Source organism: Callorhinchus milii, unplaced genomic scaffold (genome assembly GCF_018977255.1).
Source record: "Callorhinchus milii isolate IMCB2004 unplaced genomic scaffold, IMCB_Cmil_1.0 Scaffold5, whole genome shotgun sequence".
NCBI classification, from domain to species: domain Eukaryota; kingdom Metazoa; phylum Chordata; class Chondrichthyes; order Chimaeriformes; family Callorhinchidae; genus Callorhinchus; species Callorhinchus milii.
Window position 1 is genome coordinate 57016107 of NW_024704746.1, and position 27002 is coordinate 57043108.

The 27002-nt window shown below is 39.1% G+C and overlaps 1 protein-coding gene across 3 annotated transcripts in view; it reads left to right on the forward strand.

The window, feature by feature from the left end:
• The window catches only part of tbc1d22a (TBC1 domain family, member 22a), a 237953-nt gene that overhangs the window by 25178 nt on the left and 185773 nt on the right, over positions 1–27002 (forward strand). For all 3 annotated transcript variants that reach the window (XM_042334835.1, XM_042334834.1, XM_007890990.2), the window contains exon 5: positions 21306–21376. In XM_042334835.1, the coding sequence (XP_042190769.1) occupies positions 21306–21376 (71 nt within the window). The remainder of the gene's footprint in view (positions 1–21305; positions 21377–27002) is intronic.

A 27002-nucleotide genomic window follows, 5' to 3' on the forward strand; every position in this document is an offset into this window, starting at 1 on the left:
ATGACCCAACTGTGCAGCGCCTTGGGACGTCCTCCTGACGTGAAAGGCGCTTTATAAATGGAATCTTGTTGTTGTTGTTGTTGTACTATGCTTTAACAGTGTGTCTCAGCCGAATGTCAGAAGAATGCTCCCTCCAACACCAGTGAGACAATACCAGCCACCTTGCAGCCTTCCTAAGTGAGATTGCAAATTAGTGCAGAATTAAGAGCAATTTTGTACTGTGAGTCCATGACCCTCGGGAGATGGGTTTTGAACACATTTCATGTCGAACTCCCACTGCCAACAAATAGAGGAGACTTTTATCTCATTACTTTGGGTTGGATTCATACCAAATTCCCAAAGATTTATAATTGTTTATGTTTTTGGTGTGTTCTGAAACAATGCTAAGTTAATGACTACTTCAGCAAATGTTACTTTTGCTTTCTCTGTAATTCTTTACAGAGAGTGTCTCTCATGATATCATTCTCAATTAAACATACATTATTTAATTAAACATATTCAAGAATGAGCAACAATGAATGAAAGAAAACCAATGAATTGTAACATTAATTATTTGTTTATTTTTAAAGGGGAAGAACGACTTAATTGTTTGTCTATGCAGTATTTTGTTATTAACTGCTTCCAACATTCTAGGTAGATCAGTTGGTTGAATACCAGACTTGGAGTGAAAAGGTTGAGGGTATTGTGGGTTAACTTGCCAGTTATGAATGATAATTGGAGGTATAGGCCTCTACCCAAGACACTTAATTGGTAGGGTGGTTCTTATTTTGGTAATTAATGTTTCTGCAATGGCTTTAAGTTAGTCTTTAATTTTTGGGGGCCAAATACTTAATACAGTGGAAGCCTATTAAGTCGGATACATCAGGGACTGCTGTTTTCTCGGCGTCTGAGGTTATTGAAATACCATTCCTGCCCAGCAGAGAAGCACCGTCAACGCTGTGTGTAAAAAAAATTGTAATAATGTTGTTTCACTTGAAACAATATTAACTAACCAAACAGGACACCAAGTATTTTAACACAGGAGCTAAAGTTAAAATCCTGTACTCAGTCCCTTATTCTTACCCATTCCTCCTCACCCTCATTGATTGATAGCCCAACTCCAGACGCTTGCGAATGGCTGGAGTCCGCTGTCGATTACAATTTGACTCCTCCCATCTCCATTCCGGATCATCTCGTGGCTGAAGGCTCAATGTACAGAAGGCCCGAGTGAGTACGTTCAGCGACAACCAAAGTGTCATTTTGCCAGGATTAACTGGATTTTTCTCTGAATTAACAGACATATTTAAGGATAGAAATAAATCAGGGTCGAGTGATTTGTTTGATTTACCCGATGTCCGGGGTTAACTGGCATCCAGCAAAAACGGATTCCACTGGAATTGTCATTAATGTACATAATTTTTTATGTATTTTAGTAATTTGAGGTCATCAAATTTCACATCCTCAGATTCTGGAGATAGGTTTTCCTAATTTTCCCAGAATTTATACCACATTACTTAATATAATAGTAATCTTTGCATTTGATATAGTGCATTATCACATCTTCGAGACGTCTCAAAGTGGTTCACAGAATATACTGTAAAGTGAATTGACTGTATATTTTGAGGACGAAATGCGACAGCCAATTGCGCACAGCAGTGTCCCACAAACAGTCATGGATTGAGTGACTAAATTATTATTATTATGTTATAATTAGTATTCGTTATTATGTACATTAATATGTCAAAGTACAATTATAATTTGCCCACCCAGGAGTAAAACTGTTGCTATCGACCGGTGCACAAAATTTAACAAGTAAGAGGTTTATAATGTTGCTTGCATAAATCTTGTACTGTGTACTTCTTCGCAATAAAATATAGACAGATTACTGTATTTGATGGAAACTGCAGACATTGGACTCCATCTTCATTAGTATGCATAAGGCATGAACAATGAGGATCAGCAATGTAGAGAAATCAATTTCATATCAGTGGATGTACTTCACCCTTGGTGTGTATAATATACAATAGTATAAATGTGTAACATGAGCAAACCATTTTTTTTATTTTTATTGGTTTCATGTTATTTATTTTTAAAATATGGATACTGTATACTGTTTCTCACCCCACTAGGAATACTTGGTTGATTGTTTAAAAAATTGTAGTTATATTACTCCCAACTAGCCCTCCTAATCAACTGGCGTGACATCTCTGACAGTAAGCTATCATGTCTGTCATTGTTTCACACTAGCTGCAGAATGAGATCAGACTGCAGTTGAGCAGGAATGTGTAGCTGCACTTAGTTTATTGAAAATGTGGGGGCGGGAATGCTAAAAGAATCTTTTTTTTAAATCTGTAATTGACAGTTTAGCAGTAGACCACTTATTAGAATTCTGGGGCAAGGAAGGTTAGTTATGAAAGAAAGGTGCTCCTTCTAAAATAGTTACACCACTACACTTTGGTCAAAGTGACAAATGGCATTTTGTTTATTTGCGACCAGGGCTCCCTCTGCCTCCTCATCCTCCTTGACCTCTCTACTGCCTTCGATACCATTGACTACTCTATCCTCCTCCATCGCCTCTCCTCTCACCTCAATGTTCATGGCTCTATCCTTGAATGGTTCAGATCGTACCTCTCACACCGGCTCAACTTCATCTCCACAAACGGTTACTCCTCTAGCCCCCGCAAAGTCTTGTGCGGCATTCCTCTGGGCTCTGTCTTTGGTCCCTTCCTCTTCGATACCTATATGCTCTCTCTTGTTGACATAATTTGCAGACATGGAGTCAACTTCCACATGTATGTGGATGACATCCAACTCTACCTCTCTGCCTCCACCGCTGACTCCAGGACCACTGTTGTCCTGACAATGTCTGTCAGACATCAAATCCTAGATAAGAGCCAACTTATTTCCAGTTGAACGTTAACAAGACCGAGGTCCTCCTGATTGACTCCCATCACACCGCCACACCTCAGGCATCACCATCCAAGGATGCACACCACCTTATAAGCCAGTCCGAAACCTTGGTGTCTTATTTGACCATGCCCTTGATCACCTTCCCTCCCCCTTGTCCTCCGACCTTCCCGATCCTGACCCTCAGTTCAGGTCCGAAACACTGATTGTCCAGCGCCTTGGGACATCCTCCCAAAGTGAAAGGCACTATACAAATGTAGTTTTGTTGTTGTAGATAAGTGGCTGATTAAAGTATAAATAATGATTATAATCCTTGCATTGATACATTATATCACGACATTGAGGCATTGGAAAACTTTTCAAACGATTTACTGTTGTGTTGTAACTATTTTTGTAGGTGAATTCAGCAGCTAAATATGCACACAGTTATGTCCCACAGACAGCCATGGAATGAGTGACCCGTTTTATCAGGGGACTTGTTGGCTAGGATCCCAAAAGGAACTATTTTTGAAGGGGATCTTTAATGTCTACCTGACGTCTGTCTCGTCCAAAGGACAGCACCTCTGACAATGGAGCATAACCATGGAACAGCAGCTCCCCAGCTACTGGAGTGTCAACCTGGACTGTGAGTTCAAAGCGCAATGTGAGCACTTGAACCCACAGAGTGCTTTCTACAGATCCAGGCTGACACTGGATATCATAGAGATAACAACACAACTTGCATTGATATAACATCCTTCACGTGGAGTAGCACTTCTGAGCACTTAATGGGTGTTGTAGAGAACTGAGAAAATACTATCTAAGAACTTTATACATTTGAGGTGTTATTAGGTTTGTAGGGAGTCTAATATGATCCCAATGCTGATGATGTACTATAGCAACAACAACAAAGTTATATTTGTATAGCACCTTTCACGTCGGGAGGATGTCCCAAGGCGCTGGACAATCAAGGTTTTGTCCCGAGCTGGGGGTCGGGATCGGGGAGGGTGGAGGGAAGGGGGTGAAGGAGGGTGACCGAAGGCATGGTCAAAGAGGAGGGTCTTGAGATGGGTCTTGAAGGAGGCAAGGGAGGGGCGAGATGGAGGGACTGCAGAATGGAGTTCCAGAGGATGGGGGCAGACTGTGTGTACGCCTTCTCGCCTATGGTGGGGCAGGTGAGATAGGGGATGTGAACCAGGGCGGAGTCTCCTGAGCAGAGGGAGTGAGGAATAGGAGCAGGCAGGTTGAGAGCCTGGTGCGGAAGAGGACGCGGGCAGGTTGGTAGGAGGATTAAAAGGTAGAGGGGCAGCAATGCCATGGATGGCTTTGAAGGTGAGGACCAGGATCTTGAACTGTATCCTCCATGTGATGAAAAGCCAGTGGAGTCGGGAGAGGATGGAGAGGAGTCAGGCTTACTACAGTGTAAGCCTTAATTCTTGCATGTATTGGAAATCTGAACAGCTGGGGGAGCTGCTGTTCCATTGTCAGTGAAAAAAGTCATGATTTCTAACAGCCCTCCCTATATTCTGTTGTAGTTCTACAATGCTGCTTCAATTAAAACATTTTTTTTGAATAATTCCATCCTAAACATCGCTTGTATACTTAAAAAAACTCCATCATAATTTAGAATATGTATTGTTTTATTATGCGCAGTAGTTCCCCTCACAAAAAGATGGAACTTTGTTTTGCATATTCAGAATATGGTGCTACAAATGTATTTATTTTTCCGATTGCAGACACTGTACAAGAAGGGTTGATATTTCATTGTCTGGCCTCTGATAATGCCCTATTTGAGATGCCCAGCTGCAGATATTGGCTCGTTTATTTTAATATTTTAACTGGGCTTTAGAAAGGAAAAGTAACCACTTAAAGCTAGATAAAAGCTGCAATGTTTAACAACTACTTTGGAAATGATAGGTGTTAAACTACTGTAATGTGTTCAGCCGTTTTACAGCTAATTGACCATTGATTTGGATTTTAACTTCATGTTGAAGGAAGAATTGTCATTGCTCCTTGATGGAATAATGTTCCATTTAAAATTATAAAATAGTTATTGCATGTTCAAGTGCTCCGGGACTATCCTGTGCTAAATAAATGCAAGTTTTGTTTGTTGTTTTTCAGTTGTATAATCAGTTGGATGTAACACTATAATGTATGTTTGTGTAGATTATTTTAATTTGTTATTATGGTTTTAAGATATCAAACTACTTGAAATACAGAAGGAATAACTGAAAAAGGAATGATTTCAAGTAGAAGCCTTTCAGAAAGCCTTTCATTTCAGAAATGGCTGTTCACACATTGGAATTTAAATTGTTATAGTTCAAAAAAAAATGAGGGACGTGATAGTGCAAATGTAGTAATGAGACTATTTGCCTTTGACTGTCAAAGCTATATCAAATGCAAGGATTATTATTATTATAAAGCAGGGTTCCCAAGTTGAAAATTGTTTCAAATAGAACTGGAGATTTGAAGTTTTTTTTTATTCTGCAGTCTAATGGATAAGTGGAACAGACTCCCCACAAACAGAGATCATTGTGTGTTGATTATATTTTAACAAAGAACTGGATAAAATATCTGTTTGAGAACAGAAGAGATTGGATCAGACAGAGACCGAGACATATTTGTGTTGCTGGGCTGGGAGCGTGGTAGATCACGAGATAATGAGAGAGTTGGGTGAAGAAGGCCCTTCATTCCATTTGATCTTATCCTTCCAGTATATCCACCTAACTGTTGTGTTACAGCGTCAAGCAGTTTTTTTTAAATGACCAGCAACCACCCTTCGTGGCAAGACATTCCATTTTTGAATTATCCTCTGTAAAAATAAATACTTATAGGTATCTGCTCTGAAATTGCCCTTTGAAATCCTGCCACATTGTTCCTGCTGTTGAGAGAGGAAGAGGAATATTGCCAATTGACGACAGGTTTGAATCGTGTAGGTATAGATGATGTAAATATCAGGATTTCTTTGGCTTGATTTAAGATTTAAAGTGCGTAGGGTGAAGTCCATCATATTATTAGGTTTGTACAGTCTTTGCAAGGTGAGCATGTGAGCGGTCTTTTTTTGTTTATTATTTCCAGACAAGTTACAAGTAAAGTAAAAGACATATCCATTTAGTTGTTAAAATACTGTACTTGTATTTGAGGATAGATGTTGGAAAAAAACTTTTTGGAGTTCACAAAATAGTACATGAAATTAATAATCATAGGTAAACTCTTTAGCTGAATAAAAAACACAAAATACTGCAGATGCTGGAAATCTGAAACAAAAACAGAAGTCGCTGGAAACACTCAGCAGGTCAGGCAGCATCTATGGAAAAAGGAAAGTGAGTCAACATTTTGGGTCCACAACCCTTTGTCAGATCTGGGGCATGTTGGGAGGGAGAGGCTTTTAAGGGATAACAGAGAGGGGAGAGGCAGGGCAAGGAAGACAAATGAAAAAATGGGGTAGAGGACAGGGCATGATGGGTTAAAGAGGTGTTAATAATGCAAAACAAAAAGGGGGGGGGGATAAATTGCAACAAAATGGGCAAACCAGGAAGAGAAAAGGTATGTCTAGGACCCAGATGATGTAATGGTAATGTATGTATTAAATTTGAAGTGGCAAGAAACCAGAGCTCTTGTGTGTGTGTGTGTTTTTCCACAAGCACACCCCTGAGTTTCCGGTTTCTTGCCACTTCAACTCTCCCTCCCACTCGCACTCTGACCTCTCCATCCATGGTCTCCCACGCTGTTCCAATGAACCACAGCGCAAGCTCGAGGAACAGCACCTCATTTATCTGCTAGGGACCTTACAGCCCTCTGGCCTCAATATTGATTTCAACAATTTCAGACCATAACAACTCAACTTCGCCTTCCCCCTCGCCAGTGACCATTACCACATCATCTCGGTCCTAGACACACATTTTTTCTTTCTGGTCTACCTATTTTGTTGCAATTTATCCCCCCCTTTGTTTTGGATTATTAACTATTCTTTAGCCCACCATCCCCTGTCCTCTATACCCATTTTCTCCTTTCTCTTCCTTGCCCTGCCTCCCCCCTCTCCTTTAGCCCTCAAAAGCCTCTGTCTCCCCCAACGTGCCCCAGTTCTGACGAAGGGTTGTGGACCCGAAGCATTGACTCACTTTCCTTTCTCCATAGATGCTGCCTGACCTGCTGAGTGTTCCCAGCGATTTCTGTTTCTTTTTCTTCACCTGAAAATCTTTACTTGTCTGGCGAAAAAGATTTGTGCCTGGTTGTTGCTGGAAGTAATGCACATTTCTCGGAACAGTATGTGCGCTGCTTGCTTCAGTAGACTGATTCACAGTTTATACTTTATTCTCTTGATCGGTCTCAGCCAAGGTTGAAAAGAATCTCTGCATATCCGCAGAGCTCCATTAACCAATATTAGTTTTTAATGTTAATTAAAGAGACTATTAAGATCAAACCAAATCCCTCAGCTAAACTTCTGCTGGGCTTTTCACAGCTTGCAAAAAAGATAGGCATTCGTAAACAGTGCATTAGTGAACTGACTGCTTGAAATGAACTGCTTGAAGATCTATTTGTACAGTTTTTCTTTGCATGATCACTTTGGTGCAGTTAAAATAGGTTGACTGTAATGAGTTTGTAAATTGATTGACCAAAGAGAATTAAGCACTGATTTTAAAGAACTTTAACAGACATCAAATTGATAGCTAATGCAAGATAAAAACCTTCTCATATTGTATGTATTAAATTTGAATTGCTTGGTGCCCATTAAGCTTTGACTTTACTTCTTAATGTTAAACTGAATTTAAAAGTAATTCTTAATTCGTAATTAATAATTAACTAAGGTTTAGTTTTAAATGCATTATTTTATCTCTTTTCAGATCCCCAATTTTATGCATTGTTTTGGCAGTAAAATCAAGTGTTAATATATATGGAGGTGCCCAAAAGAGCCCCAAGGTGATTCTTATCCCAAGTTCCTCTTTTCAGATGTCTTCATCCCATCCTCTGGTATCTGACTTCCAGGAGACATATTGCGCACGCGCGCACCCACACACACACATACACACACATGTCGAAAAGATGTCCCAAGGTGCTGGGCAGTTCAGGGTTTGTACTGCTACTGACTACTGTTAAATTTGATGGTGACAACTTGAAACAACTGTACCACACATTTTTCTGAAGGGAGTTCGTCCCTACACAGAACACTTGGGTTTAGCTCATGTCCATGCTAAGGAGGTGAGCATATTTCCCAAGTATGAAATAGTTTCATGCTTGCTCCTATATATTCGATTGCCTTTCTGTACTATATTTGTATGAACATTTGGTAATTTATTTCAACTTTCAAGTAGTGTTGAAAATACTTTGCTCCTGCAAGAAAAAGGCAAGTGTGTGCGATAGTCTGAAAGATCTTTTCAGCAAATTTTATTTACAAGTAATAGCATTCAAAAGTGTTCCTAAGGATGGGTATCTGGTGCAAAATTGAAGATCTGAAAAGAAAACTGATAGATAAACTTTCTATGCTTCTATGGACCCACAAGGGAAAAAACTAATGTTGATTGGGCAGTTCTAGGAATTAAAGCTGTGAAGTAGGAAACATTTTGAGTGAGAGAGAAAATATATGCAGGTAATTATTTTGATGTGTTGGGATTATTGGAGCAATTAAAAGTTAGGATCCTACTGACAACTGATTACTTTTGAAGTCAGCAACATGCTGTTCTAGAAAATTGCCTGCAGTTTGAATGGAAGCTATGCTGCAGCCAACTGTGAAATACAGTATCTACTTCACAAGTGAGACTGATTGGCTAACTTTTCACTTGAGATTTTATTCACCGATGAGTGAAAGTTTTTTCTTCTCCTACCTTGAACTTTTGTTCCACGCTAAGCAGTTCTCCTAGGATTCTCATCATTTCTCAACTGAGCAGAAGTCAATCTGATCTCAGGAATATATAGGTTGGCTGAAATACTGAAGCATCCCTGGATGATTCAATTTCTGATTTCCTTCCCTTTGTTGGGAATCACCTGACTTTTCTCTCAACTCTCCTCCCCGTCCATACCTTCTAGACAGCACGGATCTTTATTATTAATTATTATTATTATCTTGTAAAGTGCAGAACTGCAGGATATATGCTTGCATCTATCATTCTGTGGGCAAATCATGTTTTCAGCTGAACACTTTTTTTGCTGTTCATTTTTAACTTTGCTTTACTTGAAGGAATCATTCTTATAGTTCAAAATGAAGTTATTTGCAAATAATACACTTATTTGGTAATGTCTGCTACTTTAAAATTCTTTCCTATCTCCAGTTAACATTCTTCCATGCACATTTGTAGCTTGATCTTTTGGTCTTAGATTATTGCTGGTCTTGGACCAACAATGATTTTGATCTCTTCCAGAATGTGTGACAGCAGTAGTCATGTATGTTTGGTAGGGAATCATCTCTCCTGGATTGGGTGTTGTGGAGCCTTGACTATGACATGTAAATGAAGGGGTTAATGGGGTTCGTGAAGCAATATAAGCAACCAAAAGTCAAATGATGCTGACCTCATGGTTGTCTGTACCTGCTGCTTATCACCACCTGCGTTCTGCTCTCAAGTGAACCAAACTGAGTGCATATTTCTAGAACATAAGTGATTAAATCACAACTTGCATTTATATAATGCGCCTCACATGGAGTTGTGCCTTGGAGGGCAACTATTATTTTTGTTCTTGTAATTTTGGATTATTCTTTGTTTGATTATGCTGTTTATACACCAGTTGGTAAGAAAAATGTCTGGATTGTTCATTCATTCATGTTCTTTTCAACTCAGCATTTGCTAGAAATATTCTTTCATAGTTAGGATATTTCAACTCTTCAGCAGGGAAGCAGTTAATATAATTAGGTTTTTGATGAAAGTTACCGTTTTGATACGCTTTGGTGGCTCTAGGAGAAGTTGAGATTGAAGACCGCTCTATTTGGTGTTTCATAGACCCAAGATTTATTCAGTTTTATCAGTTAAACCAAATTATTATTTCTGAGTAAATATTCATGTCATGTTGTCCCTAAGGTAAGCAATGAAACATGCCACTTCTTAAACTTGTAACACTTGAAACACTTCTTACATGCCAGTTATAATTCAATTTTATTGTGTATTGGTTCTTTAGACATTCTCCACTATCTTGAGTCATACATTGGGAATTTGCTCACTGTGTGTCAATCTTGGAGGCCTTCCTTGGGAACTGCATACACAGTATTTTCTGCCATATTCTTTCTGCTAACTGCATGCAGATGTTTTCTGAGAGAAAAATGGAAGAAACGGGGTAACGTGTGAAAGATAGAAGTAAGAGAGAAAGGAGAATCAACTGTCCATTTTGCTTCTATGGGATCATATTATCAGTGTAAAGGAGTTTCTCAAATTTGCTCAAAATTCTAATTCATTAGTAAACCTATAAACCATTTTGTTTTTACGTTATATAATTTCTTCAGTAATGACTCATGTTATTCAAAAAAAACACATTTCCAACACACTTCCCTCATGAGATCAAACGGATTTGTGTTGGGATTATGAGATCCGCTGTAAGACACGTGTCATGTAAACTGAACTGAGTTCCAAGCAGTTTGGGTAGCATTGAACCATTTCAGGGGATGCGAACACAGCAGTGCTCTGAAGGTATGAACCGACAACACAGCTGTAGTCTGGTATATCAACAAGCAGAACGGGAATTGATTCCTGGCCCTCTGCCTCCACGACATGCAGAAATGGCTACGATGCAAGATGCGCTCAGTGGATCTGTCAACTCAGGACCTGGCAAGCGTTCAGAACGAGACCGCAGATGCCCTCAGCAGATGCAGCGCAGCCAATTCTATCTTCAACAAATGGGGCTTTCCACAGGTAGACCTCATGGCTGCTTTTACGAGCAAGAGGCTGCGCAAGTACTGATCTAGGTGACGAACATTGACCGTGCATGGATTATTATTTTTATTATAATTGTGCATTTAGTGAATTGCCATTCATACTTATCAGAATAGGGATTTATATCACAATTCTGAAGCTTAACGCAGCAAATTTATTTTTTTTAGTTATAATCTCAGGTCAGTAATATTGAAGGGGGTGAAGCCAGTCTGGATTTTACAATCATTGCCTTCTTTAGCACTAAGCTTCACCTCGTGCTAGAACAATAACTAGATGTTAAAAGTCCAGTTATGTCGACATCCAATTTTGGTTACCATTAGACCCATAGTAGTGCTTGATACAAAAACTGCTTTTATGGTATTATGTAGAGTTCTGTGTCCAATACATTGTTGATTTTGGGACATTCTTTAATGTAATTCAAGATTACAATATTAAGTTGGGAGTTTTGTATTAAGTAAACTGAGCATTTTTTTCATGAAATACAAAACTACATACAGTATAATGTTACCTTTGTGAACCTTCATGTTTGTAACCTGATCGATTCATAATACTGCATGAATCATTTGAGCAGTGTAATGTTGAAAGATGGTAAAAAAGAGATACAGGACATCAACATCTGCTAGGAAAAATGGAACTGATACATGAATCAAATTCACATTTCTACAGTAGGAAATTCTATTATAAACTGGGAATCCTGCCTCACTGAATCTTCATTCAGCAATGAAGCACACCCTGTTCATTATAACGGCAATTTGACAGTTAAAAACTAATGTCATTATTTAGTCACCAGTTGGTTATTTTCAGTGGTTTTGATATTTAATGTTGATTGGCTGCAAAATCAATGATAAAGAACACAGGATATCCTTAGTTAATCAGTGCACCTGCCAACCTGAAAAAACAAGTCGTTGTTACCACTGTAGTTATTTAGTCAGATTAGGGAGTGCAGTTTTGCTCCTTGAATTATTTGTGACAAGTTAAAATGTTTACATTTGTTGGGGGGCAAAAAATACTGTTTATCATTGTGTATTTGTAACTTGTGGTTGAGGGAAATATTTCAGAAATGGTTTATGGGTTTGCAAACTTAAGTTGGAACAAAAATTGTTTAGCTGACAATTTTGTGGCATTCACAGCAGGTGATTTGTAAACCTATAGCCTAGTGCTGGCTTGGAACAGACGCTCATCCATTATATCTCACTAGTTTATCAGATAATAACTTTGTGAGAATTGTTTCTTCAACATATTAAATACTGTTTTCTATGTTCCCAATTGTATAACATTTAATTTGTGTATTCTTGTAATAAAAACTACAGCAGATTTTTATTTTCTTGGGTGTAAATTAAGATAAATTAGTTGTAGTTTACTCTGCTAATCTCACTTACCAGTTGCTAGATTGAGACCAGTTATACAGATCATGCAACAATCAGCAACATGAGTAGAACAGCCAGAAGACTCTGAATATTTGAAGAGCATTGGGACCAGCACAAATGTATCTAAAATATTTTTTGTAAATGTGTAGAAAAGATGGTAATGGGGTAGCCCTTTCTGATACCTTTATTAGCATGCCCATATCATGTGATGCCCCCAACACAGTATCTCAGCAATGTTGAACCAAAACAATATTAAGTTTTACCTGTTTGTGATAACATGTGGTCAGGGTAATTAGTATGTGAGTTTTGTTGAGTTGGTAGAAATATCATCTCTGGGTTAGCTGATTGTGGGCTCAGGGCTGAACTGATATTCCATTGGATGCTACAATACTGTCTGTATTTTCGGCTCACGCACTTGTGGGTGTCCCAATGAAATTAATTTAGATTTTAGTGGGAGATTTTGAGGAATCCGAGGGGGGTAATCTGAATAGAACTCGCTTAAAATATTTAATTCGCCATGAGCCCCCTCCTTTCTCCCCTCCCCCCCTCAAAAAAGATTTTGTTATCAATAAGTTGCTTAATCAGCTGCATAGATTTTAGTGGGAGCTGGCTGATCTGAACATACTTTGCTTAAAAGATTTAAGGCTATTGTCATGAAACCCATCCTTCCCCCTCCCCCCTCTTCTCCCCCCACACATGTGTATGATATAGAACTGGTTTCGGGAATAATGCTTCTATCATTACCTCCTTTTTAATAAATCAGTTCTTTGCAAAGAATCAAGATTAACTTTAGTATCTTATTCTAGCTTTTTGTTTTCTTTCAATATTTTTGTTTTAACTGGTGAGTGCTGATGGCGTCAATTGTGGGAATCAGCTAGGAGGAGTCAATGGTCCTTATAGCGAGGGAGCTAAATTAGCAGCGATTTAGTTCATTATTAACTTGGGATGCTTCATTGATCACTCCTTCAGCAGTGTGTTCATTAGGTTCCCTCAGACTCTTTCAATAATGGACCGGTTAACTCCAGTTTTTTCAGGTTCTGTGGAATTGTTGCATTTGACTAACATAAGCTCTTTAGTGTAGCTTAGTACTGTATTAGGATTCTGTCAATTTAAGGAAAGCAGTGCGACACCACCCTGAGGAAGGATGGTATTCTTTGGTTATTGTGGTAATTATGGTGGTAAATTTGGGTGAGTGTTCCACAGTTGATTGCTGATTGATGGTGAGTACTGTTAGCTGGTGACCTTAGTCAAGTGTCGTACTGGAGCTACATCAGAATGATGGTGGAGAGACTCAGTAATCTGATGAATACAGCAACCAACTGTAACTGAATTCTATGTCATAATTAGGAGCACTGTTCAAAAAGGGAAGGGAGTTTCTCTCAGGGTCCTTGCCAACAATACCCCAGATAACATTTACTTCATGGTGGGACATTGCTGTGTGCAAATTGGGTGCTGCGTTTCCCCCCGCCCTCTCCCCCTAGCTCTGTGTCAGTCGCCACCACTGTCAAGTGCTCCTGGCCCTACCCCGTGTGAAGAGCGCTTTATAAATGCAAGTTGTTGTTGTTGATAAATGCAGTGGTGCAAGCAAACATATGTGTAAACGGAGTAAGTTTGAGTTAATGCTGCTGTGTCAGAGAGTTTTGGTAGTTTCATGTGAAACATTGTTCCAAGTAATCTACAACAACAACAAGATTGCATTTATTGCATTGCCTTTCACGTCGGGAGGACGTCCCAAGGCGCTGGACAGTTGGGTCGGGACCCGAGCAGGGGGGAAATGGTCAGGGTGAGGGGAGGGAAGGGAGGGAGCGAGGAGGCGGTAGAGAGTCGAGAGGGGAGCTGAAGGCACGGTCAAAGAGAAAGTCTTGAGACCGGCCTTGAAGGAGGAAAGGGAGGAGACGGCGAAGGCACTGGGGGATAGAGTTCCAGAGCCAAGGGGCTGAGAGGCTGAAGGCCCGGCCACCGATGGTAGGGCAGTTGGGGCGAGGGATATGGAGCAGACCGGAGCCAGAGGAACGGAGGGTACGGGCAGGTAGGTAGGGGGATAGTAGGTCGGAGAGGTAGGAGGGAGCAAGGCTGTGAATGGCCTTGGAGGTGAGGATGAGGATCTTGAATTCGATCCTCTGGGGGATGGGGAGCCAGTGGAGGGGAGCGAGGGTGGGAGTGATGTGGTCGCGAAGTCTGGTGCGGGACAGTACACGAGCTGCAGAGTTCTGAATGACCTGCAGCTTGTGGAGGGAGGTGCCGGGAAGGCCGGCGAGGAGAGAGTTCCCGTAGTCCAGCCTCGAGGTGATAAAGGCGTGGACCAGAGTTTCAGCAGCGTGAGGGGTGAGGTAGGGCCGTAGTCTGGCGATGTTCCGGAGGTGGTGGAAGGCGGTGCCAGTTGTGGCGCGGATGTGGGGAATAAAGGACAGCTCAGGGTCGAACAGAACACCGAGGTTCCTGATTAGCTTTGAGAGGTGGAGAGTGCAGCCTTGGATGCTGATGCTGTCAGCGCCTGATCTACAAATCTACACGTTTTTTGGATTTGATGCAGAATATTCAGGTGCAGCTGCCGCAGCTGTTGTGTTTCAGCCAAAAAAAAGTGTGGCTCAAGTGTTATACATTATTTTCCTGTTGTATTTATCGTTTGGCATAGAGTAGGCCATTTGTATCTAGCATGCTGGTCTGCATTTACTTTGGCTAAGATTGAGTCCAGAGCAAGAGATTGTTTTTCCTGTTTTTGCCAAATGGCGCTGCAGTATTACATCATTGGACAGATCAAGGCAATATTAATATTGCTGACAGTGACAAGAAAATGGAAGATTTTACTTTCTTTAAAAACAAACTAGATTTCTAGCCACCTTCATCTTTTTTTCTTGACTAGAAAAGACGTGATCCAAAAAAAGAGCTTCTCAACATTGCAGACAAAGATCATTTTATCTGTTCAATATTCAGTTCTAAATGATTTGGCCTCCGGTCATCTTTAATGAGGTACGAACGAATCTCTACTACTGATGTCACCGTTGAGTACAGTGTGAATTCTGATGTCAAGACCAATGATCAACATAAGATGAAACTTGAGTCAACTATTCTTCTTGTGCATAGACTTACTATGATTTGAAGCATCAATAGATGGCACAAAGATCATAGCACCACTGTCGTGGGAAGATGCAGAGGGTAGGCCAGATGTCTCTCTGTTACAGGAATGTAATTTTAATTCGAACAAAATAGTTTTTTTTAAATCCCCTTTTATTTCCTCTGCCCCCTTTCTGCTTTCAGGAAGTAATCTGTCTGCCTGACTGTTCTCCACATGACAATAAACGGGTGGTGTGGAGGAATTAATTTTTCGATTCCATTGTACTGCATTTTTGTTCACCACCACCCACCATCGCATTCTTTCTTCCTAAAGTAGTGAGGTTACTGGAAATTGATTTGACTCCTTTCCATCAGTTCTTAGAACCTGTCAAGAGTCATGCTGCTTGGAGTTGAACTCAAACTTGTACCTTTGGCAAGCAGATGAGTTTTTTTCATACTGGCATGATATGAAGGTAGGATTGCTTAATTTCCCATCTGCACAAGTATTTTTACCTTGTGTCTAATGTTGCAGCACATCTTTCATTAAAACAGGGCTGCAAGCCAATGTTAGTGTTTAGCTGTTGCGATGGGATGTAGTGCTGTGCAGCACCAGGTACTGTATTATGTTTGTCGTCTTGAGTCCAGACACCTTTTGACTGGCAGATGGGCTGCTCATCTTGGGTAGTAACTTTCTTTTTCAGACTGTTTCATTTGGTCTTGCCATGTAGCCAAACCTTGTACTTTGTAAATCGATTTCAATCTGGTATAGTACATTAGAATGAATCTTATGCATTTCTTTTGTTTGGTTCATTGTTACAGTTTGCTTTTAAGGTAATCAGTGATTTATTTTATTTTGTTCACTTATTTGATTGTTTTGTTTTCCTCCTTTACAAAAGCGTCTTCTTTTCTTTATGACATTATCCCCTAAAACCAATATGTTAATAGAAAATGGTGGATATCTTTACTTTCCTGAGATGTGCAGGAGTGGCTAGAATCATTTATTTAAACTTTTTTTTGTTAGTAATTTGTGTTAGTACTGGTTATTTATTACAATCATAAGTTGAATGTTAGCAGTGAAGGTTATTTCTTTAGAATATGCAACAACGTGCACTTATATAGTGCCCTCCACGCAGGGTAATGTCTCAGAGCGCTTAAATATTAGCTGTTAAAGAATTTAGCTTTGAATATTCAAGTGCAAAAAAAGCTTTTTTGATTTTATCAAAATGCCTTTGATGCCTTTGTAAAGGAGGAAAACAAAACGTTCAATGTGAATAAAATAAATCATTTTATAGTCATGTATTTTGATCCCACATGTACCTGAAATAAAATAGAATAAATTCTCACCTTATGTGAAAGAAACATCTATACATGACCTTGCAGCCATTCACCAACATTGATCTCTCTTTGACCAGTTAGACTATATTCATAGAATTGAATGTTCAAAGCAAATGAGGAAGCCATTTAGCTCAGCAGAACTGGTGAATAATACATAAAGTGTTGATTGTTAAGATCCAAAAATTATTAAACTAGATTAAATAAGTAATCCTTGCATTTGATACAGTGCAGATACAGGATGAAAGCCATTAAATAAGTAAACCTTGTACTGTATCAAATGAGATCATTGAAACATTTTAAAAGTTTAGCAGAATTTACCGTAAAGTGTAGTGAATGTAATTTTGTAGGTGAATGCATCGACCCATTTCTGAACAACAGTGCACCACAAACAGCCATTAATGGATACCCAATTTTTGAACTGGGAAATTGTTGATCAGAAATCCGACCAGAAACTTTCTTCTCTTTTCATATTGTGCCATGGGATCTTTTATGTTGACTTTTATCAGGCAGACGAGAATTTAGTTTAATATCCCATCTGAAGGAATGAGAGAGTTCACTGCAGGATGCAAATAGTTTTTATAGACATAGCCCCTCCGCAGCCCCACCAAAAAAGAATCTCTCACTCTGACCTGCCTCTTCAGGTTCCTTCTTGATGATGTCAAGAGAAACTCATCACAGCAATACTTCCATTGGAGCATTTCAAAATGAATCTTATGTGAACTCTCTGATTCCTTATCCAGTAATACTGAATGAAGTTGAGGAACTAATTTCCTCTCCTGACTAGTTTAAAATGATTCTTCTGCCAAGAATATTGATGAAGACCTAAAGATTAAATAGGTACTCCTGTAGCTTCTTTGTTAGAGCACTCGCCTCGCAAGCGAGAGACCTGGGTTCGACTCACAACAGGGGCAAAACCTTGGGCAAGTTTCCTTGCTCCACACACCTGATAATCATCCCTCAAGAAAAAACAATAATAATTTGGTAACCGCTGTGCGCAATTGGCTGTCGCGTTTCGCTCACAAATATACAGTCAGTTCATTTCACAGTCTATTCTGTGAAGCAGTCTGAGATGTCGAGAAGACGTGAAAAGCGCTATATCAAATGCAAGGATTATTATTATATAGGTAAGTTTCATACNTTTTTTTGATGGCCCGCTCCACGTCCCCCGACCCACCCGACTTCAGCCACTCTGTCTCCAACCTTTGGAATTCCATCCCCCAGTCACTCCGCCTCGCCCCCTCCTTAGCCTCCTTCAAGTCACACCTCAAAACCTTCCTCTTCGACCATACCATCGGTCACCACCCTTCGCATGCCCTCCCTTCTCCCTCTCTGACCCCAGCTCAGGTCTGAAATGCTGTTCACTGTCCAGCACCTTAGGATGTCGTCCCGACATGAAAGGCGCTATACAAATGTAATCTTGTTGTCTTACTGTTAGAACAAAACTGTTGCTTAAAAGTGTATGAAAGCAGCTCGTTCTCCCATCCCGCTCACAGAAATCATTTTTTAAAGAATATGAATATTGGTTTTAATTTTAAATTCCTACCTAATGGATGGTTTGGGACAGAATTTCCATTTTGTTTATTTCACTTTCTACCATTGTCTTCATTTTCTCTTAACAATTTGTTGCAAGAACTGACAAAATAAAGCCAATTAGCACTCTGTGGGAAGTTTTCTTTTAAATAGTCTTTTGAGTGGCATGACAGGTTGCAGCCAGAGACTGCTGTAACAAGGAAAGATACTATAACACAAATATGACCTTGGTGATTGTTGGAAGCACTGAAAGATATGGAAAAATTGAACTTGGATGCTTCAGGGTGAGTCAGACTTTTAAATATGATATGCATATTTCAACAACTCTTAATTCATCATAGGATAGTTTGAACTTCTCTGTACTGAGCTCCTTTAACCCTGCAAGCTAAAGTCAAAGCTGCGCAAGCAATGGGGTGCTTGCCAACCTGCATTTTCATTGGCAAACTATGTGGTATTAGCTGGTTAAACTTTAGCGTTACCCCATTGCACACTTTAGTGTACCCAAGTCTTGCTCTTGCCAAACTGGGCCTAATACCCTCTGGAATTAGGTAAGCAATGTTTGTTCCTCCAAGGAAGTGTTTATTCCATTCCTGTCATGGGAATCTCCAACAAATGACCTGTATGGAGCTCTGTCTGGTTTTGATACTTTTAAGCATAGTGATGGGTTTCCACATATGTCACCCCCATCTCGCTGTCTCGTGAAAAAAAATCTACAGATATGAATGGGGGGAAAGGTAGCTTCAAATCTAGTCTTTTACGTGGATGTTTTTATTCAGGTCATAGCTGTTCTTCCTTTCTTTGGGAAAAGACTGATCTCTGACTTTAAAAAGGCATGATCTTCCTGGAGAAATATTTTTGTTCTGAAAAAAAATTATAAACCATGCGATTGATCTACATTAGTTTGAAATGCATTTTTGAATCGGATTTGAGTAATATCATGACTTTTACAAAATTGGGTGGAAAAATTACCTCTTAAATTCTATTGTCCTATTTGTGTCAAACTTTGGTGCTGTTTGTCATAGTTAGCTTGATTCCTCTAATGCTGAGGAAACATACTTTACATGACAAGATCTCTACAATGAAGGTTAAGTGAATTACAATTTCAGATTTTTGAGTCAGATTTGCTTTTTGAAGTATTTTCAATCCAATTAGTTGTGGGTTCATGAAGCTTTTATTTGGCTCCACTTGAACTCTTAGATTTAAAGTTCTTGCTGAAGTATTTGCCTTTCATTGGAGAGGAACCGTGGAGTTATGCTTATACACATGAGGTTGTTTATTTCTTGTTGAGATTATAAACATGCCATCATTTTTCAGTGTGACATTCTGACAATATACAATAATCCTTTGTATCAAACTTGGTTCTGTTTTGGAGCTTTGTCAGCAGACAGTGCAGAATTATATTGCCCATTTGCACTGTACTATAATTGGGAAAAGTTATGCTTCTTGCATGAATACAGTAAATGAATGATTTACAAAGATATATTGGCTGACCTTTAAATTGTTGGGGAAATTATTAAAGTTACGCAAGAGCTGACTGTCCGATCAGATGTTTTCTGAAATTATAGGCATAAATGTTAATATTAAAGATTGGTATCTGTAACTACTTCATACCAGTGTAATGTGCAGTGAAACCAGCCTGTATTTGTATTTTGACTTTTTGTTTCGATTTTGTGCAATCCTTTATTGGTTTTGTATGCTGAAGTTGGCCCACACAACAGAAATTTTACTTTAAAATCTCCATTATTTTTTAATTTCAGCCCACTGGAGATTTTGTTTGCGATAAGAGGCCTAATTAAACAATTGTATATGATTCCATTTACAAGCTGAATAGTTTATGGAAAAGTAGTTGGCAAACTGCTGGTTTCAGTGTTTTGTACTTGACCTTTTTGATTGCAATAGGGAAAGCAGCAAGCTGTTTTGAATATTCCAATTGTGAAAGATTTGACTTTGAGGAATTCTATACGAAGAAAAAACTTGTGTACAATTCAAACATACTTGAGAACCTTGTAGAAAGAATGAATGATGGTCATCTTTGTAAACTTGTTAACCTGAGAAATTGGTTCTCAACCACTTTCAGTTGAGCGGTAGTTCTGATATCACTCCTTCCTCGGCCAGGAGGACAGCTGGTTTCTCAGGTGGGGCTTTCATGCGCTTATATTGCTGTGACCAGTCATTTTCCCAGTTTTAAGATTTTGAAGATAATGTTGTTAATTTGTTTGGTATGGCTGACAACCGTTTGAGACATTTTCGTACCTGGTCTTGGATTTTAGACAAGAATGCTGTTCAACAATCTGCCTTAACCATAGAGGTATGGCACGTCAGAGCACCCTGCTGAAGAATGGCCACTGAGTAGTTAGATCTCGTGCTGGAAATGGATGCTATTTTTCCATCAGATTTTGAAGCTTGTCTGAGAAGTATGCAGCTTGGAGCTGATCTTCAACTTGAAAATGACTGAATTCTTGCACCAAAGTCTTATTTATTCTCTCTGCACATCAATTTGGTGTGAATTTATTTTGGGCTATATATTTACATAAATTGTGTCCAACCAAAAGATTCATGTAGATCTTTCCTTTTAATATAATGTTTGTTTTTAATTCTGTTTTAGTCTGTATTGTTTACTTATACAAATGTAATGTTGTTGTAATTGTGACTTGAATAATGCAGCTTTGTTCTGTTGATTTTATTGATCCTGTGTTGCTCCTATGATTGCAAAATGCATTTTGCCATTGAAGATGGTGACTAAAAGATAACTGAATTTTTCTTTTTCTGTATTTGTATGCAAATAATTTTCTTCCTCCTTTCTTAATCTCCCTCTAACCAGTCAGATTAGTCCTTAAATTATAGAAAGTCTGTTGTGCTTCTCAGGAAACATTGAGGAATAAAGTGAGGCATAACATTTTTGCATAAAATCTCTAAACTCATACTGAAAACTGACATCCAGTCGGAACTCTATCTAAAACTTTAGCAGCATGAATGTGCACAGTGGTTAAAATGACAATTATGTGAACCAGTTGTGAACCCCTGTTCTATATTTGCTGTTCTTAAGTTTTTGCAATTTTTCCTATTTAGTATCTTTCAGGAAGAATGACCATTCTGTCCACTCCCCTTTTGTATGCACTCTGCGCCCACTTTGCAGGCCTCTCCTCGCTAATTGAAAATAACTGAATAGATTTACTTTTGAGGTTCACTCGTAACAAATGTGTCATATCATTTGATTTTGATTAGTAACACCTAAACTACCTTGTATAACCCATATTAATTGGTTAAAATTTTCACTGTTATTTACCTTTTATAATTACAGAAGACTTAAGAAAATGCAGCTGGTCTGGAATCCCAAAGCCAGTTCGACCCATTACGTGGAAGCTTCTTTCAGTAAGTTTCATTTTTTATCCTCCCTTTTCCCTTTTATGAATAGCATTTTCAGTTTTGTATAGATTTTATTTTTGAATAAATTAGATATCATTACAGCCTCATTATCCAAAATGTTTCTTAATATAAGTTGAAATTACATTGTGTTCACTTGCCAGTGATTACTGCAGTTGCAAAGCCCATGAAACTCTTTGAGTTAAATTCTTCAATTCCACCCCCATCCCACGCGTGCCTTCTGGGCTAATATCATTTACACTCTATCTGAAAGTCCAGATCATTTATGTCTCACTCAGAATAGAAGGGTTCCTAACACAAACCAATTGGGTACTCCACTCAATTCCATCCCTATTCTGATTCCAGGGCACAGCTAGCCTGGCTCATTGGCAGAATCTGGAAGGGCAGACCAGTCACTGGGGGCAGGGAGTCATCTCACTCAGCTCCTGTTAACCTTGCAAGCCAAAGTCCGAATGGTTAGGATGGTCCTAGCTGGACAAACAGCAGGAAAGCTTGCTGGACAGCAATATCAATGGCAAGCTATGTGGTTTTAGCTGGTTATACTCCAGCAGTACCCCAGCCCAGAAGCTGGGGTCCCAAGCCTTGGCTCTTGCCAACCTGCGCCTAATACTTTCTGGAATTAGGTAATCAGGATGGGTCCCTCCAGGGAGAGAGAGCGCATTTCATTCCAAAAATCTATCTCTGGGATTTCCATGTGTAGGTGGGATGCCTGGAAATCTCAACTTGATTTTGATACTCTTAAACATGGTGATGGGTTTCCACATGTGTCAGACAGACACCTGGCTGACTCCCCAGAAAATCTGATTTGGCTTCTCTCTGAGACTGTTTAAATTGGTTACTTTTCCTTCAGACTTACTGTTTTACAGTTACTAAATTCTTGAACACCCACTGACATTATTTTGTAAAGAAGTCTTGTGTGCCATTTTATCAAACACCCTTTGAAAGTTTAGATGCACGTCTTTGTATGGTTTCTCAGTACCATACATTGAAGTTTAGTTTTCTGTGTGGGAATTTCTTCTGGTTTCCTTGCCAGCAATCCCCCCAAATAAAATCGGTCATTCACTCCTCTACTGTGCAATTGGGCTGCCTCATTCATCTACAAATACAGTCATTACACCATACAGTAATCCTGTGAAGCGCTTTCTGGTATCTGTTCTGAAATTAACCTTTGCTCTAGAATTGCCCATTTGGTTTGTTCATTAATTTCACTTATTCAAGCGTATTCTCTGAACACGTATATGTGGGTATATCTTTAATGTGTATAATCTTTAACATCAATCTAATGTACGTATATTTAAATACGTTAACATACAAGTATGAAGGATTTTTTCTGTAGCATCATTTGCAGAGCCTGGTGGTGGAACCAGACAGTAAACTTAAGACAGTAAACCATAACAACAACAACAAGATTACATTTGTATAGCGCCTTTCACGTCGGGAGGACGTCCCAAGGCGCTGGACAGAGTACAGCATTTCAGACCCGAGCTGGGGTTGGGGGGGTAAGGGAGGGGAGGGGAAGGGGTTGACCAATGGCATCGTCGAAGAGGAGGGTCTTGAGGCAGGACTTGAAGAGAGGTGAGGAGAGGGCGAGATGGACTGACTGGGGGATGGAATTCCAGAGATTGGGGCAGAGTGGCTGAAGGCTCTCCCCCCAATGGTGGAGCAGGTGGGTCGGGGGATATGGAGCAGGCCAGAGCCGGCTGAGTGGAGGGAACGGGTGGGTTGGTAGGGGGTAGAGGTAGGGTAGGGCGAGGCCATCGAGGGCTTTGTATGTGAAGACCAGGATCTTGAACTGGATCTCTGAAGGATAGGGAGCCATTGGAGTCAGGAAAGAGCTATAGTATACATGGTTCCTGTGTTTTTTCTAAAAATGACAACTTTTTTTTGTGATTGTTCTCATTCATAAATGTTACTTTTTTTTTTTAGATGAATGAGGAACCAGTAAGTTTTAATCCATTCTTCCCTGTAACAAATGCATTTTATTTGAAGCTGAGAATACTGCAATTTAACTACAGGAGCCATTATGAATGTTCTAGTAGAGATTTCAGAATTTATACTCCTGTGTCTATACAGCCCTTAGTCAAGCCACTGGGTATTAAAATGTGTGATGAATAGGTGAGGATGTGTTTGTTACCCCAAATGCTGTTAAAATTCACCTTCAAGATGTGAATGTCAAAACACCTTACATCTGAATACTTCAAAAGTATACCAGATCAAAGTTCCCTATATACTGTCTTTCAAAGTTTCTTGCCTGGTCTATTTGAATGATGAATTCCAGTAATACATCATGATGAATTGCAGTTTATGCTTGTGCAGATGTGAATTTCGATGTAGCAATTAGAAGCACCTTGTGACTAGGTGTTCAGGAGCAGTGATGAAGGAAGATGGGCAAGTCTCAGGTGTCATCTGTCAGACTTGGAATCGGCCTTTATCAAAGATATACAGCACACATAAATAATCATGTCAGCTCCTAATAAAGAAAAAGACTGGTAGAGCTTTTCACTTTTTTGAAGCTGTTGGACCATGTTGCTCTAAAGCATAATGATGTGTCTCTGCATATGTCAGTCTGGTTAAAATGGCAATTTTGTGAACCCCTGTTCTATATTTACTGTTATTAAATTTTTGCAATCTTTCCTATTTAGTATCTTTCAGGAAGAATGACCATTGTGTCCACTCCCCTTTTGTATGCACTCTGCACCCACTTTGCAGACTCCCGGCTGACCAAAAAATATAATTTGAGTAAAATGTTAGAAATTGAATCTTTTAAAGGACATCATTGAGCATGATTTGTTCAGTAGATTTAGCTAAATTTCCTTTCACTTTTTAGATTTGAATTTGCAGACTCGACTGAGTTAATATTCTCCATTCTGGTTCCAGGGGTCCACCAAACTCCCAGTGACAGTAGGCAAAGCACATGAAGCTGTCTGGAATTTGGCAATACATTGATGTTCTTGGCAATAAAATACATCAGGATGTGTACTTGAAAACGGGAAAAACTCACTTTTGCAGTAGAAGCTTCCCATTAGTTTGGAATATCAGAGGTTTTGGTCGTAGTTTCAATGGTTACCGTTGAGGTTTGGGAGTAGGTATTACAGAATTTTCTCTTGAGAAGTAGTAGGTGCAGTATAATTCATGATTCAATATATATTGCTCATTGTCTGAGAATCAGTTTGCTTGAATGGCAGTTTCCAATCCAGATTTCCTTTTTTATTTTTAATTCTTGTTTTATAAAGCATTAATAATAATATAATAATCCTTGTATTTGATATAGCGCTTTTCACATCTTCTAGACGTCTCAAAGCGCTTCACAGAATAGACTGTAAAGTGAATTGATTGTATATTTGTGGGCGAAATATGTCCCACAAACAGTCGTGGATTGAAACGACCAATTTTTTTTAGGGATTATTATCAGACTTTTTAATATTTTTTAATAAGAGACAATAATAGTAAATGATAAATAAATAATATTAAATAAATAATAAATACAAACAATAATAAAATAAAATTAAGCTCGAACTGTGCAAAAAAGAACAATAGAAACATCACGCAATTTAAAAGCACACAGTTCCAAATCTTGCCATGGTTGTGGTGATTTCCAAGCAGTGATAATTAATTCACAGATACTTTAAAAGCTCCAGTAGTGGACTTTTAGAAGTTGTGGTCAGAGATAAAGTCTGCTTGAGATGCTTCAGACAAATTAAAATGCTGCTCCTGAAGACTGTTGACAGTCTGTTCAATGGGCACTAGCCAGTCTGGTGTCTCACCCAAATGGTTGTTATTTGTGTGTGAGTCTTGATCGTGAAAGCAAGATATTCAAACACTGAAGCTGCGTCTGATCCTGTCCTCAGCAGACATCAACACATATGCGCCATCCATCCGAGGTTACTAAATAATGTTCAGGAGAGGAATCCTGAGGCTGACTTTCCTATTCTTAAGGGTGGTGTGCTAATTGTGGCACTCTAAATGTTGCCTTGGTGGAAATCTGCTTACTAATCATGCGAGGATCTAAACCTGGAATCTTCTGGTCTGCATAACTTAGTGTTACCTTTACCCTTCAGGCCATTAGGAAATACGATTTGCTAAAGGAAATGATGCTCGTGTCATTTAATCTTTGTTTGGCATTGGTAAACAGTTTGAATTCAGTTGGTGATTCTAACACACAGTTTTTTTAGTTTTACTTAATATTCCTTTCTTTTATATTACTGAGTTACTTTATTTATGAAATTGTGATAAAATGTAGTGGAATGCCACTTTTGATTTACTTCATAAAGAAAAAGTGAGTGGTGCTGCTTTCTATTCATGAATTTAAGATACTCTGAAATAATTTCCTATGAACTACTGAAATTATTTCCTCTCAGTTAGTTAGATTACTTGTGTTGCAAGTATTTTCACTGAAATTGCTAGCTTTGCATCACAACAACTTTTTTGTAATTCCATTATATGAAATATCAAAAATGTCTTAAAAGTTAGATAAAGTATGCTGCTTAAAAAGTAGGTTTCATTAATGATATATTGACATCACAAAGATTTTGGTTGGTGATGCAAAGCTTGGTTGAAATTCTGTATAGTAATGTAGACACCATTTTTAAAAAAAACATCGTAAATCTGACAAACAGCTTTTAGTTAAACCAATGCTATTCTCTAGGTTAGTTACCAAACCTTTTCAAAAAATTAATTGTTGAGCCATAATTGTCCCTGCAGGAACTGTTAGCTTGTAGAATTTTGAATATTGGTCACTTCAATCCACGACTGCTTGTGGGACACTGTTGTGCGCGATTGGCTGCCGCGTTTCGCCAACAAAATAAAGTCAATTCACTTTGCAATATATTCTGTGAAGTGCTTTGAGACGTCTCGAAGATGTGATAATGGCGTCTATATCAAATGCAATGATTATTATTATTAGGGTTTCCATTAAGGTGGGATTTCTGCGGATCTGCTTGAATTTTTGGAGGGATTGTCTTCTCGGAATCAGTTTAGCCACAGAGCCCTGCTTTCCTGTATCACCCACTTGCTTTCTTTCTAATGTGAAAAAATCAAGGTGGATTATTTTGTATCATACTAGCCTTACCCTTTGCAGCTACGCTTCCAACCAGTTTCATTTAATCGGCATTCTCTCCTTCATCTGCCATTTTTATTTATCCTTGAAAGGCTTGATCTTCGCTTCTTAGGCATCTTTATCCCTTAAGATTAAGGAAATGTGCTATTGATCTTGTTAGCATCCTTTTGTTTACATATTTGCACACACATCCTTTTAAGAGGAGTTCCTGTATGGGGGGGGGGGGGGTGAACTCCCTGTGGGGGGGGACTCCCTGTGGTGGGGGGACTCCCTGTTGGAGTCCTTACACGTGTGATGAGCTTGTTTCGGTCACGATAGGAAATCCCTGAAATTATGCCCATGACACAAGACCTTTTCAATGAAGTATAACTCATGTCTCTATGTCAATCGATTATTGCGTTATTGATGGACAGACAGACATTTCATCTTTATTAGTATAGATGTATCTCTCTAGAAGGGTGTGTGATTTCCTCTGTTGCTACATTGTTACGGAATACCATGCAAATCTTTTTGGGGGCTTAATTAAGGCATTTTTTAATATAGCTCATCAACGAAAGG